This window comes from Uranotaenia lowii, unplaced genomic scaffold (genome assembly GCF_029784155.1).
Source record: "Uranotaenia lowii strain MFRU-FL unplaced genomic scaffold, ASM2978415v1 HiC_scaffold_27, whole genome shotgun sequence".
NCBI lineage: Eukaryota > Metazoa > Arthropoda > Insecta > Diptera > Culicidae > Uranotaenia > Uranotaenia lowii.
The window spans coordinates 134,060-149,580 of NW_026598168.1; the positions used below are offsets into that span (position 1 = coordinate 134,060).

At 35.3% G+C, this 15,521-nt stretch overlaps 1 protein-coding gene across 1 annotated transcript in view; it reads left to right on the forward strand.

Moving 5' to 3' along the window:
* The window catches only part of LOC129759772 (uncharacterized), a 25,180-nt gene extending 12,412 nt beyond the window's left edge, over nt 1-12,768 (forward strand). Inside the window, exon 6 of the mRNA XM_055757294.1 lies at nt 12,613-12,768. Coding sequence (XP_055613269.1) covers nt 12,613-12,768 — 156 coding nt within the window. The remainder of the gene's footprint in view (nt 1-12,612) is intronic.
* Nucleotides 12,769-15,521: the final 2,753 nt, after the last annotated feature.

Consider the following 15,521-nt stretch of genomic DNA (forward strand, 5'->3'; position numbering starts at 1 on the left):
TTGTCTTCAATAGGCTCAGCTGCCTTAAGAGCTAGAGAGCTGAAATTTGGCATGGGTGCTCATTAGGGCCAGGAATGATGAAAAATGTTTTTAGATTTTCGGATGACCCCTTTTGAAGGCGGTCGTCCATACAACAACGGTTTTATTCCCCCGAACCAAAAGTCATGGCACCCATTTTGTGGACCGACGTTCGTTTCCGTTCGTTTTGTTGGCGGGATTATTTTCACCATCACTATGGGCAGGCTATTAGAAACGACCATCCAGAGCTCACATGTACTGGATAGCAAATCAAAGCTTGCTGAGCATTAAAAATTTGAAAGTGAAAATTTTGGCGGGTGTTTTTTGTACCTTCTACTGTTCAAAGCACATGCTACCGGTACGAGATATTTGGATACAATTTTAAGACTACATTTTGATTGAAAAATACAACTATCCTGTTAAGAATATATTGACTAGAATAGTAGTGGCTTTCAAAGTACTCTTTGCCGCCGCTGGGGGGCTTTGGGGGTCAACCATTTTCATATTTTTGGAATTCCTCATAAGAAAAAAAAATCAGATTCAGAGTTTATGCAGTTGAAAACATGCAAAGTTTTTTTTTAAATGTCTTTATTCTAGAGATTTTCAGCTTTCAGCTGGTTCATCTCCATGCAAAGTGAGTTTTCAACATGCTTAACAAAATCATCCATATTGAAAAGTGGGATAATCTTCAACAGATATTTTCATTAAATAAGGGATAGAAAAGATAAAAAAGCAGTTAAATGTTTTGAAGATAAAACTATTAGGCCAAATCTATTCAAGCTTCCTAAGAAATGATGTTTGTCACTATTAAGTTTTCAATGTCTTAGTCATCTTGCCGTTTTTATACATCGGATTGGGTTGTAAATTGGCCGATAGGGGTTATTTGGGACAAACAATTGAATTCACTTATCCAAATTAAAGTCAGGGGTCGGTCTAAGAGGTCGTTCATATTTACTATTCACTGATTTTGCGATATTGTCGTTATTATACACCTATTTAAAAGAAATTGGTACACGATAGTTTTGAGGGACGATGAATCGATTTCAGGTATTGAATTCAGCGTAAGGGGCCGGCAATGGGGTCGTCCATATTAACCTTACAATATTTGAAATATCGTCATTATTATACATCGGATTGGGATGAAAATTTGCACACGGTAGTTTTCAGAGACGGACAATCGACTTCAGATATCAAAGATTGTATAAGAAGCCACCAAAAGAAGTTTAACTTTTTGGCAATAATTGCGTTGTTATGCGACGATCGACTCGAAATTTTTAGACGGGTTTTTTTTTGGCACGGACAATCAATTCCTGATTTCTAATGAAGTAGCAGACGACAGAAGAGGTGTTCGTTCAATATTTTTGCAATTATAACTTAACAATTAATTCGGAAATGCATCTGGAAAATATTTGGCTATTGACTTTCATACAAACTGTTCATAACATATTCCAAGTTGAAAGCGAAACGGAGTTCGTATGGGGACAGCTAGTAATTCCAATAAAAACTTTCCCCGATTCCTTAAAAATTATTTCAAAATCCAGATTCATTTCTTTATCAATTTCTAAGAATTCCGTTTTGATGAGCATCGGAAGAATTTGTCTAAAAAATAGATGCTAATGAGGCTTTGATTTTTTGCCTTCTTCGATTCCGTACCCACTTATGAAATCAAAACTTTCCTGCGTAAACTAGGCCATTCCATCATAAGCTTGATTTAATAAACGCCTGAAGTTATGCAGTGCCATTTTTTCCACGTTCGCTAATGACACTCCCAGCAGCTGTGCTGTGAGTCGGCCCGATACTTTATAGCATTATTCTGTGTCTGAAAGCTTTCTGAATTGGGGAGCCAGCCAAGTACCGACAAGAATGAAGGCAAATCGACACTTTTATTCCGGTTTTTTTTTCTATTTCCCAGAAAATCTGTTACAATTTGTGCGTCCGATGGGGAAAGTGAAACGTCGCGTCGTGCATTTTTCTTCGGAATGGTGAAGCTTCTGAGTCGCTTGATTGTGTTCTCATTATACGCCTCGAAGGATGGAGTTTTGGAGCGACTCGCCAAACAGCATGTTGTCGGTTTGCGTTAATGGACTCGTGAAAAAGTGACCCGGCTGTTGGGTGAAAATTGTAGATCGGCCAATGGTGCCATTGGCAGTTGTAAATTGGGTCGAATCTATTACTAACGTTTAACTAGGCGCTTATTGTTGGTTTGATTACTCGAGAATTTTAGATGAATACAGTATTTTGAGTCCATTTTAACAGGTCATTACTGGATAAACATTAGTTATTGGACAAATATCTGTATTTCCGTGATAACCAATGATCACGATCCATTTAGAGGAAAAACATAATTTTTTGGAAAACTGTTTTCTTAAAAAAAATGAGAGTTTACATTTGCTTCATATTAAAATCTAACGATTTACATACTGGAAAACATACATATTTTTAATATAGTTTTTTCATGTGGGAGACATTTTGAAGTAATAAAAAAAGATCTTCAAATTACAATTGGCTTGGTTCTACAAACAATGTCAATAACTCGGAATAAAAAAAAAATCCTCAAATTAACTCAGCATGGATGTTTTTTTTTTCTTTTGGCACATTTTCCTACAATATTGGATATCGGTAAGACATTGCCGACTCGAAATATAGCGAAGGAATCAAGTATTCTCATTCTCCCCTATGGTTTTTATAATGTGTGCCGTTGCAATGTTTCTTTTTGTTACGTTATCAAATTCATTTTTATATGATTCAAATTCTCATGCACTCAATAGTAAGGCAACAAAATTGAAATGATTTACAGGTATAACGGATTTATAGGCTCAATTTTCAGTTTAAAATTTCTTGCGCATTTTTGGCAAACTAAAGAATATCAAAACGGATATTGAAAATAAAGGTTTCAATTCAATAGTCAACTTTCTCAAAGATCGTGAATTACTTTGATCTCTTATAAAATAAAATAATTAAAAGGGTTTGTGAATTCAATGCATTAAAAATAAACCTATTTAATATTGTTCAACAAACATTTTTTGATTCATATCCTATTTTGATTGGATCTGGAAAGGTTCCGTTTTGCAAAAGCTGGGATAGAGTTATGAAAAGACAAAAAAGTTAAACAAGCCATAACTTCGATAAAATAGAAATATTTGAGTTATTTCGAAGCTCAAGCTTCATGAAATGAAAAACGTCAACAAAAAAATTCTTAACGTAGAAAAATTGTAGTTCATAGTGTGCCATATAGATTGCGCAGATGTTGCCCAAACGTTTTGGTCAATAAACTTATTTATTAGATGCTATCTAAAAAAACTACTCGACAAATTGTTACCAAATTATGCACATGTAAACATTGCATTATAAGAAAGTATCACTAACGATTTCATCAACTTACATCCATCCGTCCAACAGTTTTTCACAAATAAATGTGTTGCATTTTTTTCGAGTACAGTTCTTAGATTATAACAATTGTGAAAATTTGAGCAGTGAATTATGTTTCAAGGACAGATAAAAAAATAAAACTATATTTTGCAAGGTGAGTACTTCATTTCAAAATCAGATTGATCCAAAAGAAACAAAATTTCGATGTTAAGATGTGTACTTACCTGTATGAATAGACGAAAATTATTTTGAAACTTTAATCTGAATGTTAATCTAACATACTTAACCCTTATTAAGTGAGGGTACTTGATCCCATTTTCTTATTTTCATCATATCTTTTTGGGAAAATTTAGCAGCCATATTAAGCATTTTCGGACAGCGTTTAATTACAAGATTCTATGCTCCAAAAATAAGAAAGATACATGAAATAGTAGATGAACCAAAAGCTTTTCCGTGAGACAAAAAAAAATGTGATAGTTTTTAAGTTACAGGAGACTTAATCCTTTACTAAAGGAGAGTTGATCCTTAAGAGGGAGGGAGGGGGGGGGGGGCGTAGGGTCTAACACTCTCCAAAAATCGATTTTTTTATTTTTTATTTTCTTATTGTAAAACATTTCAAGAATGTTGCGTCAAATTTTCAAGGCAATTGAACCAAAACTGTAGAAATTATAGGCCTTTATCTCATCCTATCCTATTCTGCAAGAAAGCAAGAGCAGAAACTTCAAACGCGTCCGTGGACATCGTCATTTGAAAACTACTTATCCGATTCACTTCAAATTTTGAACATATTTTCTACATACAGAATACCAGATCCCAACGTTTTTCTTTTTTGTTTTTTTTTACTTTGGGGAAATTTTACAGGTGAAAATGGCGGATTTTTTTTTCGTGAAAAATCGTAGTTTTTACTTCAAACAGCCACAAAAATTTCATAAAAACTTTTTTAAGTTAAATAAAAACGTTGGGGTCCAGAAAAACATCTTTTAAAAACATTTTGCTCTGATTTTTTGACTTCAGATGATTCTGTGCTGAGATACAGTGTCCACCGCAAATCCTGTTTTCTAAAAGGCATATTTTTCTACGAAAAAATTACTAAATGTTCTTTTAACAATACTTTGTATAATGCAAAAAATTTGAATACATTTGTTTGAACGATAGTTTTAGGAAAAAATCGTGAAAATTGTGTTTTTTTATACCCGTTAGACCCTACCCCCCCCCCCCCCCCTTAATTCAGGGTGCCCTGGCAAAATATAGAAAAATCCGAAGATAAAAGGTTGGTTGACTATTTTTTTGCCATATTATACCGTATTTTTTTTCACCTGGAGGCAAACTAGAGGCAACCTAGGTTCGCTCTAACTGCTGTCATCGTGCTCATTTATTGCTCGAGAGGCAACCTAGGTTCGCTCGAAAAACGGACGGAGTCGCCCTGAGAAGAAAGTCAGTTTTGCGAGAAGTTCACCAATACTCTCAACATTGTTGTCAAAACATTAAACAGCTGTTTTTGGCTGATAGCAAAACAGTTGAAATAATGAACGGGAAAATGATTATTGCCGCGATTTTGAACCTCTCAGCCAAGCAAAATCGTACTATCTGCTGTCCAGTGCAATCCGGACACGAAAAAAGGCAATCCGGATGTGAAGAACCGAATGAAGAAATCCAGAAGGGAGAACAAAATGACAGCTGCATGTAAACATTGCGCTCGTTCTCACGCACACCTACGTATGGAATAACTCGAAACCCGAAACTCGTTTTTTTATTCTGACGGTTCTAGAGCCAAATCCGGAATCAAAAAAAAATACGCCATTAGTTTCACAGTAAGTTGTCTACTACCCTAGAGTCATTGCATACTTTAAGGCGCAATTTTCTCGTTTTTACCTAAATAAAGAATTTTTAGTCCTTTTAACAGATATTTACAGGATAAGCATTAGTTTATCAGTAATTTCATGATAATCAATGATCACGATCCATTCAAAAGGAAAATTTATGTTTTAGGACTCTAGGGATCAATTAAACCCATAACATACATTTTGGAAAACTTCTTCTTAAAATAATTGAGATTGTACTATTGCCTTGAAAATATAGCGTTATGAAGTTCATATTATACTCTAACAATTGACATTATGGAATAAATGTTTTCATTATTATTTTTTCATGTGAGAAACATTTTAAAATGATGAAAAAATACCTTCAAATCACATTTTCTTAAATTTTTCGAACGAGGATCAATAACTCGATGATTTTTTTTATTTGTTGAGATAACAGCATTGTTGTTTTATTCTATTTGGCACATTTTCCTAGAATATTTGATATTTGTAAGGCATACCGGGAGAGAACAAAGCTCATCGCTGGGAAGGTTAAAAGAACGTAATATTGATGGAATTGATCTTTATTCTTGGTGGAATTAAGCTCACAAAACGAAATGCAGAAGTTTTAATAAAAAAAAGTCTCAGATTTACAATCAAATGTGCAGATGTCAAAAACTGCTTCATACGGTGAGCTTGATTATCTAGCCGTTCTTCAGCAATTAGGAAGGGATGTTTCGGAAGAAGTCTGTTTAGTTAAATCTCGACTTTTGGCATAAGAACAGAACAGATTAAACTACCTTAGTCGGAACTAAATGAATAATTCGTTACAAGCGGATGAAAGAGTCAACATCTTCCAGGTGTAATCAGTATCCAACAAATATCCGAATAATTCCAAATTTAACATTGTTGAAAATGGAGTGATGATATTTTATGTTTCTGCCTTGAAACGTTTCATTTTTAATTATTTTTCTAATACTTTCAAACCCATATACATCTCACATCACATATATAGGTACCGTAAACTGGGGGAACTTTGATCAGCGGTGTAACTTTGATCAACATGAATTTTTTTGCAGATAATCATCATTTACTAAGTATACAGTTAAAATATCTGAAAACTGATTACAACGTGTGAAAGTTTATAAATTGAGCTACAAATAAGCTATATTTGGTTTTTATTAGAAGATTTTTAATGTTACTTGAAATGTAATTGAAAAATCTTAAAATATCTGGTTTTTTAAAGGCTTATAAACAAACATCTCTTCTGATCAAATTTAAGCATGTAGGAGCAAATGGGTTGTTTAAAGTGAAATTTAAGCTTTTTTCTTGGTTTAGGTTTACTTTAAGTGTTATTTTTATGGTCATTTGGTGATTATTTTTGGATGTTGAAAAAAAACGGTCATATTCCATGAAAAATCCCGTATAGAAAAAATGGCTGAAAACCCTATTAAATGATTAAGTTTGAAGAAAACAAGAACATGGCAACAGTGCGAGGACTTAGGGAATAGTATGAAGGTAAAATTTCATTAGTTTTTGAGGCCAAAAAGTATTGAAAAATGTTTATAATTTTTGCCCCTAAATGTATGCAGCAAAGTTGCTCATCTTTTGAGTATATTTGATTTTTAATGAAAACGTTGAAAAATTCATCCGCGTCCAAACAAAAAAATACCGTTATTGATGTTTTGAGCCTTCTTTGCTTAATGGCATCAAAACAATAAATTTGAAGATGTTGAGATATGTAAAAACCATAGTGATCAAAGTTATCCCGAAATTCGAAGTCTGGTTTTTTAACAAACATTTAATTATTACCACTAATGTCGTTTGAATTAACTGCAATCAATGATCATGTTTAATACTCCTCACTCCAGTAAGTGTTTTAAAGCTTTTGAGTGTTACGAAAAAGCAACCCCTTCCAAAATATTCAAAAATTAATGAAAAAAGTGATCAAAGTTCCCCCAGTTTACGGTACATTTTAAATGGAGTACCCAAAAACAACAAATCAATCTCTTAACATCAAAAACTGAAGATGAGATAATGGCTGTATTGAAAAAAGCTTCATAGAAAAAATCTTCAGGCCCTGCCAGCTTGAAAAATGAGTTTTATTTGATGAATTTTGATTCAATTAAATTTGAAATGCACGCTTTGTTTAATGGCTATGTACAGGGAACCATCATTCTTCCCAAAAAATTTACAGCTAGAATTAAATCTCTGATTTCCAGAACAAAAGATTTATACAACAAGATGGTTCCAGTTTCACCATATATTATAGATCCAGGGTAGAGGAGAGGCGGGCTATATGCGCATATTAAGGAAAGCACTCATTTTCTTCCATATAGATAGGAGTCTGAAAACTATAAACACATGAGCGGACATCTGTTTATATACGTTAGAGCAATTTTTCTGTTCAAATCCCTTACAGTTTTTGTGAAAATAATTTTATAATAAAAGAAGTCAAAATAGCCGATTTCCGAAACTGGCAGGCTAAATGTGCATATTTATATTTTTAGCAATATTTCATTAACACTTGCTATATTTTGATTTTATTTAATTGAAAATGGTAGAAACGGATGTCAAGCATACGTCAAGGCTGAAATTTTGGTTAAACTTTTTACATCACTAGTTCTTGTGCATGAAACATAGTTGGGTATGCCATATGGCCATATTTCATGGTAATATTTTGTCCATATCGTATTTTTATCGGATCAGTATGAAGTTCTTATTTTTTCGATGTAAGATCGTGATTTGAGCGTAGATTTGATGTTTAAAGGATAAAAAATAAAAAAAATATAAGAATGATCTATTTTTCTTGATAAAGGCATTTAACCTGCCTTGATATGGGCATGCAGAACCTGTCTCTATTCCAATATCTTATCATTTACAGTTTTGGATCAAATCCTCAGTAAGACAAGGATGCTCCTTAAAGGGTGATACGGTCAAAATTTGGTCAATATCAACTTGACGTATTTCTTTCAATTTTGCATTTAAAAAACCTGAACACCCCTCATTTTGAAGGTGTGTGTGCGTAGAATGTTGCTCCTATTTCGATTTTTGAATTCACTCTTCAGTTGTCAAAATGCCGTCCAAGAAAGAAGAGCGGCGTATCAAAATTTTGCTCGCGCATCGCGAAAATCCGAGCTACTCGCACGCAAAGCTGACAAAATCGCTAAAAGTTGCCAAATCAACCATTACAAATGTAATTAAAGTGTTTGGGGAACGTTTGTCGACAGCCAGGAAGTCTTGATCGGGGGAAATCGAAAACCGGAAGCCACTGAGACGACAAAGAGAGTTGCCGGTAGTTTCAAGCGAAACCGTAACCTTTCTCTCCGAGATGCCGCAAATAAGCTGGGTGTATCGTCTACAACCGTGCATCATACCAAAAAATAAGCCGGACTATCGACTTACAAGAAGGTAGTGACTCCAAATCGCGATGATAAACAAAATACGACGGCCAAAGCGCAATCCCGGAGGCTGTACACGACGATGCTGACAAAGTTTGACTGCGTGGTAATGGACGACGAAACCTACGTCAAAGCCGACTACAAGCATCTTCCGGGACAGGAGTTTTATACGGCAAAAGGAAGGGGAAAGGACGCAAATATTTTCAAGCACATGAAACCGTCAAAGTTCGCGAAGAAATATCTGGTTTGGCAAGCCATCTGTACCTGTGGTTTGAAAAGCAGCATTTTCATAGCTTCCGGGACTGCCAACCAAGAAATTTACGTGAAAGAGTGTTTGAATAAACGTCTGCTGCCTTTCCTGAAGAAACACGGTCGTACTGTTTTGGCTGGATTTGGCATCTTGCTACTACGGTAAAAAGGCCATGGAGTGGTACGCCGCCAACAACGTCCAGGTGGTTCCCAAGGACAAGAACCCTCTCAACACGCCAGAGCTCCGCCCAATTGAGAAATACTGGGCTATTGTCAAGCGGAACCTAAAGAAGACCAAAAAAAAAATGCTAAGCACGAGCAGCAGTTCAAGGCAAACTGGCTTTCTGCGGCGAAGAAGGTGGACAAGGTGGCTGTACAAAATCTGATGGCAGGGGTTAAGCGTAAGGCCCGGCAATTCGGATTTGGAAAAGCGAAAGCCTAACTGAATATTTTTCCTGAATTTTATACTTATTAAACTTGAATAAGAAATTTAATTTGATTTTTTTAATAAACGATTTCACCGATTTACACGCGTTTTCCCTTGACCAAATTTTGACCGTATCGCCCTTTAAGCATGTTGCTGTTTGTTGTTTATGTAGAGCCATCGATTAGTAAAATATACGACTGTATATAGGGTATGATAAAGGTCTGAAGATAATCGCGTACGCGGATGATCTCAACATCTTCAAACCATTAACTCTTTCACCGCTTTTGCCAATATCGAAATTAATACTGATAAGTCATGTTAAATAAGATATATGAAAACATGACCCATCGACTTTATCAACACGGTAGCCTTAAAATGAATCTATTGAAATCAGTAGGGGAGAGTGGGGATACTTGATCCCTTTTTCTTATTTTCACCATATCTTTTTAGAAAAATTTAGCAATTCGCCGTCTTTGACATTTTATGACAGCTTGTAACTTCAAGTTTCTATGCTCCAAAAATTAGAATGATACTTGAACCCGTTGATGAACTAGAACCATTTTCGTGGGAGTAAAAAAATTGCGATTTTTCTGAAGTTAGGGGAGACTTGATCCCCTATTGAAGGAGACTTGATCTTTTATTCAGGAAGCCCTAATCCTTGTATAAAAATCAAACAAAACCCCAAGATAGAATGTTAATTGACTATTTTGGTCATGTTTGTTCTCATTTCACAATTTATAGCAGACATAAGAAGAAAATTCTATAACTTTGTCTCAACGCTAATTACATTGCATACTTAAAGGCGCTATTTTTTATAATTTAGAGAAAATTAATTATTTTTGCTCGTTTCTTCAGACAATTGTTTGATAAGTATTAGTTTTTGGCTAAATATTAGTAATTTCGTAATCAGCAATCATAACGATCAATTCAGAAGAAGAATATGCCATTTGGAAGGGGGATCAATTGTACCCAACTCTAGGGGATCAATTGTACCCATAATCAACATTTTAGAAAACTTTTTCTGAAAAAAGTTGAGAGTTTTTCATTGCTTTGAAAATATGGCATTATGAAGTTCATTTTACGCTCGAACGATTGATACATTGGTACAAATATTTTTTTCATAATTTTCCCATGTAAGGAACATTTTAAAGTGATGAAAAAAGATCTTCAAGTTACATTTTGTGAAATTTTTCAAACAAAGTTCAATTACTCAAACAATTATTTTGTTAAAAAATTTTAAACTACAAGCATTGTTATTTTGCTCATTTTGGCACATTTTTCTAGAACATTTGATCTTTGTAAGACATTCCAGTTTCGAGATATAGCTAAGGAATCAAGTATCCCCAGGGATCAAGTATCCTCATTCTCCCCTATGGTTCAAGAACTCATTTATTCTTGCAAAAGTTCGGTATCTGGCACAAATTATCCCCCCTAGTTACAAACATCTCACAGAAATGAAGTCATCGATCGGAAAATATCCCTGGCGTGAAATGATATTTAAAACAACCCGAGATCAACTCTATCTACTGTACTTCCATAGAGGTTTAAATTTGTTTAGAGTTGTTTAGATGACACCATTGATCATAGAATAAAGCACTGTACCACCTCCAAAGATATATTGGATTGATTGATAAATTGTCTTAGAAACAATTTTGTAGTGACTTTGTAATATTTTTTTCGAGTAGACGCTCGATTGTTTCTTCCCGAAAGACGCTCGACTGTTGTTCCCAAAATTCGTTAACTGAATGAGGCTATGAAATGTTTCCGTTGCGCTCATCAATTCCAACAACATGCTTTTCATTTACACCTTCGCATCGTTGATCTGAAGTCATTCATATTCGTCCTGCTCACACATTATGAATCCCATTCAAGATGAATTTATGCTCAGTTTGACTTTCGAACACTTCAGAGTGCGATTGAGATGCCGATAACATCGAAAGTTTTCTCTATGTGTGAATGAATCATCGGTTACTCCGATTTCGATTTCTTTCTTTTTTTTTTCTTTTATACGCTTACCTATAGATACCTAAATTTTCGTTTATTAATACGCACAGAACTATATTGTAAGATTCATCCAGCTCTCGTACACTACAAATTTGAAGCTTAATGTTCATAAACCTGAAGATCTGTCAAGAATAGGGGAGATGGGGGCATAACGAGCACCCCGGGCATAATAAGCACTCCTTTTTTCTACATAAGTACGTATTTTCTTAAACAAATTTTCATGAGGATTTGTTTCGTTTTACCTCTAGTATTAATTTTTCACCAAAAAAGAAATATCCTTTTCATCTTTACAGAAATATTAAATAATAACCAGCAAGGTTCTCAAGTGACGAAAATATTATAATTTTTGAGCACCACCAAATAAGCTTTTATGACCTTTAAATCATCTTGATCTGAAATGTACGCACTGCAACATGATCTACACATTGTTTCTCAATTTTCAACATCATAAAATTCTTGATTTTTCACATTAATCAATTTTAAAACAGCTTTTTTACTTCAATTTGTTCACTAGAGGCGAACAGAGCACTATCAATGAAGGCATAATGAGCATTTTCTGCCGGGGAATCTAGCAGCGAATTCAACTCGATTAAGTCAACTGAATAATAGAGCTACAGCTTGGCTTGTTTCGTCTGTCGATTTAGTCTATTGGTAAGGTGTCGGAGATGTAATCAGTAGACTCGAATTCGATTCCTCTTCGAGGGAATTTTTTTTGCACATACCATTCATGTTTGTTTTTTTTTATTGCTACATTATACGGCTAATAGCATCAAAGCATCATCCGTCAAACAAAACACCAGAAACATAATGTATGAGCATGTGTTAATTCTTTGAATTCTACAAACAGACCTAGATTATTTTGTTATTGCTTTGTTTGATAAATCTACGCCTCACCGTTTAGTGCAATCACGATCATGAATGATAAATGAAAAAAAAAATCACCTCGACCAGGAATCGAACTCGAGCCTACTGATTACCTCTCCGACATCTTACGAATAGGCCAAACCGTCAGACGATATAAGTCAAGCTGTAGCTCTATTACTCAGTTGACTTCATCGAGTCGAATTCGCTGCTAGTATCCCCGGCAGAAAACGCTCATTATGCCTTCATTAATGGTGCTCATACTGCCTCGGGGGGTTTCTCATTATGCCTCTACAGTGACTGGTTTTCAGCTTTCGGCAAAAATTTTCAAAATGCATTGTTCGGTAGTTGAGCACCACTGGATGCATCCATTCAAAATTCAATCCCCCACCAACTGATCAGAAATTTACATATGCCTATTGTGGAGTGACGATCGCCTAATGGTGAACAATTGGTTACCAAAACCCACTCTCCCACCGAGCAGTTTGTTTGCGATCGATTGCCCACAACCGACCAGGAGAGATCATCATCACCCATCAGTACTGATAGTGCAGTACTGATGAATATCATCACCGCCCAAGCAGCGGGAGAAGTTTACTCCGATCGGATTGTGCCTGGACTTGTGAGTCGCACACCATAGCCCGTTCAGAACGTACAATAGCACGAAATATTTTGCCCTTTAAGTTAAGTCGTTATTGCCTAGTTATTTTAAGCGAATAAAATCTAAACTTAAGTTCGAACTGTGCGTTTTTACAACTGAAGTGCTTTTGAGAAAAATCGCGTTTGGTCCGGTGGTGAACCGTTGGAGTTTAGAATTGCATGATATTGCATGTAATTAAGTTTAGTTGCTGGTGTGGTGATTGGCAATTAAGTTGCCTTTGGGTCGATTGCCCTTCGTTGCTGCTGGTGATAAGAGTTGCTACCAATATCGCTGAATAGTTTACTGCCACGGCACTGGCCCGTTCAGCAACTAGAGGAACCTGTGAAGCAATATTCCGAAGCAGCTGGTGGTTTTGGCGAAGCAATAACGAGCGCACGGTTGGTCATCGATTTGGTAACCAACCAAGCATACTGTCGTTCGTGGTAAATTTTCAACGGTGGATCAGGGCAACCTAGCACAAGTGCGGATATCGAAGGCTGGAATTTGGAACCCGGACCACAGGTAAACCGCTCTGACCCATCATGCATTTTTAAACGTTTTTATCTACTTTTTCAAGTTTCATCAAATTAGGCAATAGACTATTTGAGTGTCTGAACACGAAACAATGATGTAATTCACATATTACAGCTGTTCTTTATGGTTAATTAAGCGTTTTCCTTAAGGTGGCCATTATGCCCCCATCTCCCCTACCTGTGAGAAATGATTAACAACCTCTGATAGCAGATATATTTTTGGACATTCGCAGATTTATGTTTGGTCAAATGTTCAGCATACGTCAAAATTACTACTGATTCTCACAGCCTGAATTCACCAAAAAATATGTTTTAATTTTTTTATTCAATAATTTTGATATTAATTTTGAAAATAGTGAATTATTGAAAAAAAAAACCAATTTTGTTTATTTTTTCAAATTTTGACTATCTGGAGAGTTGAAACAGCTTTCAACGCATTTTTTTTATTTAATTTTAACAAATAATCAAATTTTGTAATTATATAATAATTTATAATTATTATTGTATTTCATCTGGACTTCAACCTTTTTCTATAAAGTTTTGTGTTTCGGATTTATCTGGTCATTTTCAAATAATATCTGTTTTCTTTTTGTAAGAAAATTCAAAAGTTTTCCTTTGTAGTGTTTTTATGACGGAAATTCATTTATTTGCGACTGTTTTAGAACGCTTTTTTAAACAGCTCCATTAGATATAAAGATTTTCTTTTTCATACACAATGAACCAGTATTTGTTGGGTTAAAATAATATTATGCCAATTATGAAAAAAAACACTAATCCATACAATTTATTTAATTTTTTAAAAACATTGTCAAAATTTAAACTTTTGCAATCTTAAAATTTAATTTTAAAAAGAATATAAATCGTGTTTTTTTAACTTTTTTTCGTTGGTTTTGTGTGATTTGAATGATCTAAATTATCGACGAGTTTGAGGTTTTCTGATTAGCTAATGGATCACTTTTGAGCGGTAATAGGGCGTGGAATGTGTCAGCTGAATAATTGCATTTTAACCGTTCCCAAATCACCAAATTACATCACTATCATCTTAATATAAATTCATCAATACTTAAGACTGTCGTCGTTTGAATCATGATTTGAAGAGAAGGTACACAATAAACAAGTCAATTGCAGAGGATGTGAGAGAAAAAAAACTTAACAATATTGACAACCATTCATCAGAACACAAATTGGTGTGGAAGTTGGTCAAACACCTCCGTTAACACACCGCGTATGACCATATCAGCCAGCACAAGTGCTCCTCAGCTTCAATTGATTAATTCCCCTATCAGTCGCCCGACGATTTGTCACGCACAATAATTCCGGTCCAGTTAGCTGGATGAATTTATGTATGGAACTCGGAGGTTAGTTGGAAGGAAGCCAGGCAGCGAATGCGGAATCTAAACGCGACTCAGTGCACGTGATCTTAGCAACTAGCACTAAACTAGCATCTTAAATCCGCTTCCCAGGCCTTTTGGAGTTGACCCGAATGCGACTCTACCGGCAGTGAATTTACTAAGCAAGCAGCTAGCCCATTCAGGGCTCTTCCTTCGCTATGTGTTGTTTGTTTACAAGCAGTCGCAGGAATGCACTTCCAGCGAGCGCCGAATGGAATATTAATTACAGGGTTTCGCGACGTAACCTAAAGCGCGACGCCCCTAGTGTTGATTTGTAGGTACTGTTGAAAAGAATCTGGACGTGAATTTGAAGTTCCCCAACGAAGTGAGTTTAGAAACTATGGATTATTTTAATTTAAAAACAAATTAACAAACCTTACATCATTAGAAATTTGTAAAATTATTGTTAACAATTCTCCAGTCATGAATAATAAAGAAAAATTTGACTGAAGATTCCTTGTTAGTAGGAGTTCCAAATGAATTATGTCGAAGCACCTCCATGGCATGTCGCGAATATACCTCACTTCTATCTGTTGTTGTTTTCGCTTTCATCAGCAAACGCGACCAGCCGCTGTTCAGCGTTTGAATTAATATTGTTGGTGTTATTGTTGTTGTTATTTGTTGGCCATTATTCGCGACCGGACTTAGAAGTCCCGTCTCGAGGGGGTATTACACTGGATCAAGTGAGTTTGCCTGTCAAGTACCAACTTCGAGTGAGGGAGGCAGAAATAATTCGCTCAGACTCATAAATCAGCATTCGTAACGCGTCTTCCAGCAGTCACGGAAGATCACTGGGTCATTCGACTTTGAATATTTAGGTTTGGAATCG